This window comes from Crocuta crocuta, unplaced genomic scaffold (assembly GCF_008692635.1).
Source record: "Crocuta crocuta isolate KB4526 unplaced genomic scaffold, BGI_CrCroc_1.0 scaffold273, whole genome shotgun sequence".
Lineage (NCBI taxonomy): Eukaryota > Metazoa > Chordata > Mammalia > Carnivora > Hyaenidae > Crocuta > Crocuta crocuta.
In genome coordinates this window covers 3,091,199-3,091,834 of record NW_027529425.1, presented here as the reverse complement: position 1 = coordinate 3,091,834, position 636 = coordinate 3,091,199, and the positions used below count along the sequence as shown (strand labels likewise).

Below are 636 nucleotides of genomic sequence, written 5' to 3'. Positions count from 1 at the left end.
TCCGGACCCTGCCCGCCCGCCCAGCCACAGGAAGCTCTTCACCTTCTCCCGCCCCATGCGAAGCCGGGACACTGACCGCTTCCTGGATGTGCTCAGTGAGCAGCTGGGCCCCCGGGTCACTGTCGTGGATGATTTCCTGAGCCCTGAGAATGACTACGAGGAGGTGAGCGTGCAAGCAGGTGTGGAGGGCGAGGGGCCCAGGCATGACATGGGGGTCTGTAAGGGGAACGGTATCCCTGGGCTCCTGGAAAAGGCCTGTTGCCCTTGGGAAGCTGCCCCAGGCTACTCCTCCCTGCCCCAGTCCAGCCTAGAATCTGTCCCAGGCTACCCTACCTCCTGGTTGGCGCTATCCCACCCTTTGACTCAAGCTATGAGACCCCTCACTCAAGGCTACCCCATATATCTTGTCTCAGGTTACCCCGTTCCTTTTCCCAGACTGTCCTATGCTTGTCCCCAGGCTATCCCACCCCCTGCCCCAGGCTATCCCACTCTCCCTCACCTTGCTCTGCCTGGCAGATGAGCTTCCACGATGACCAGGGCAGCTTTGTGACCAACGAGCGGAGCAGCGCTAGCGAGTGCATCAGCAGCAGTGAGGAAGGCAGCTCCCTGACCTACTCCTCCATCTCTGACCACATC

The 636-nt window shown here is 61.0% G+C and overlaps 1 protein-coding gene across 1 annotated transcript in view; it reads left to right on the top strand.

Annotated features, from left to right (window-relative positions):
- Positions 1-636, top strand: part of GRID2IP (Grid2 interacting protein) — a 27,817-nt gene that overhangs the window by 18,088 nt on the left and 9,093 nt on the right. The window contains 2 exon segments of the mRNA XM_077758834.1: positions 1-163; positions 517-636. The exon segment at positions 1-163 is cut by the window's left edge and continues 202 nt beyond it. Coding sequence (XP_077614960.1) covers positions 1-163; positions 517-636 — 283 coding nt within the window.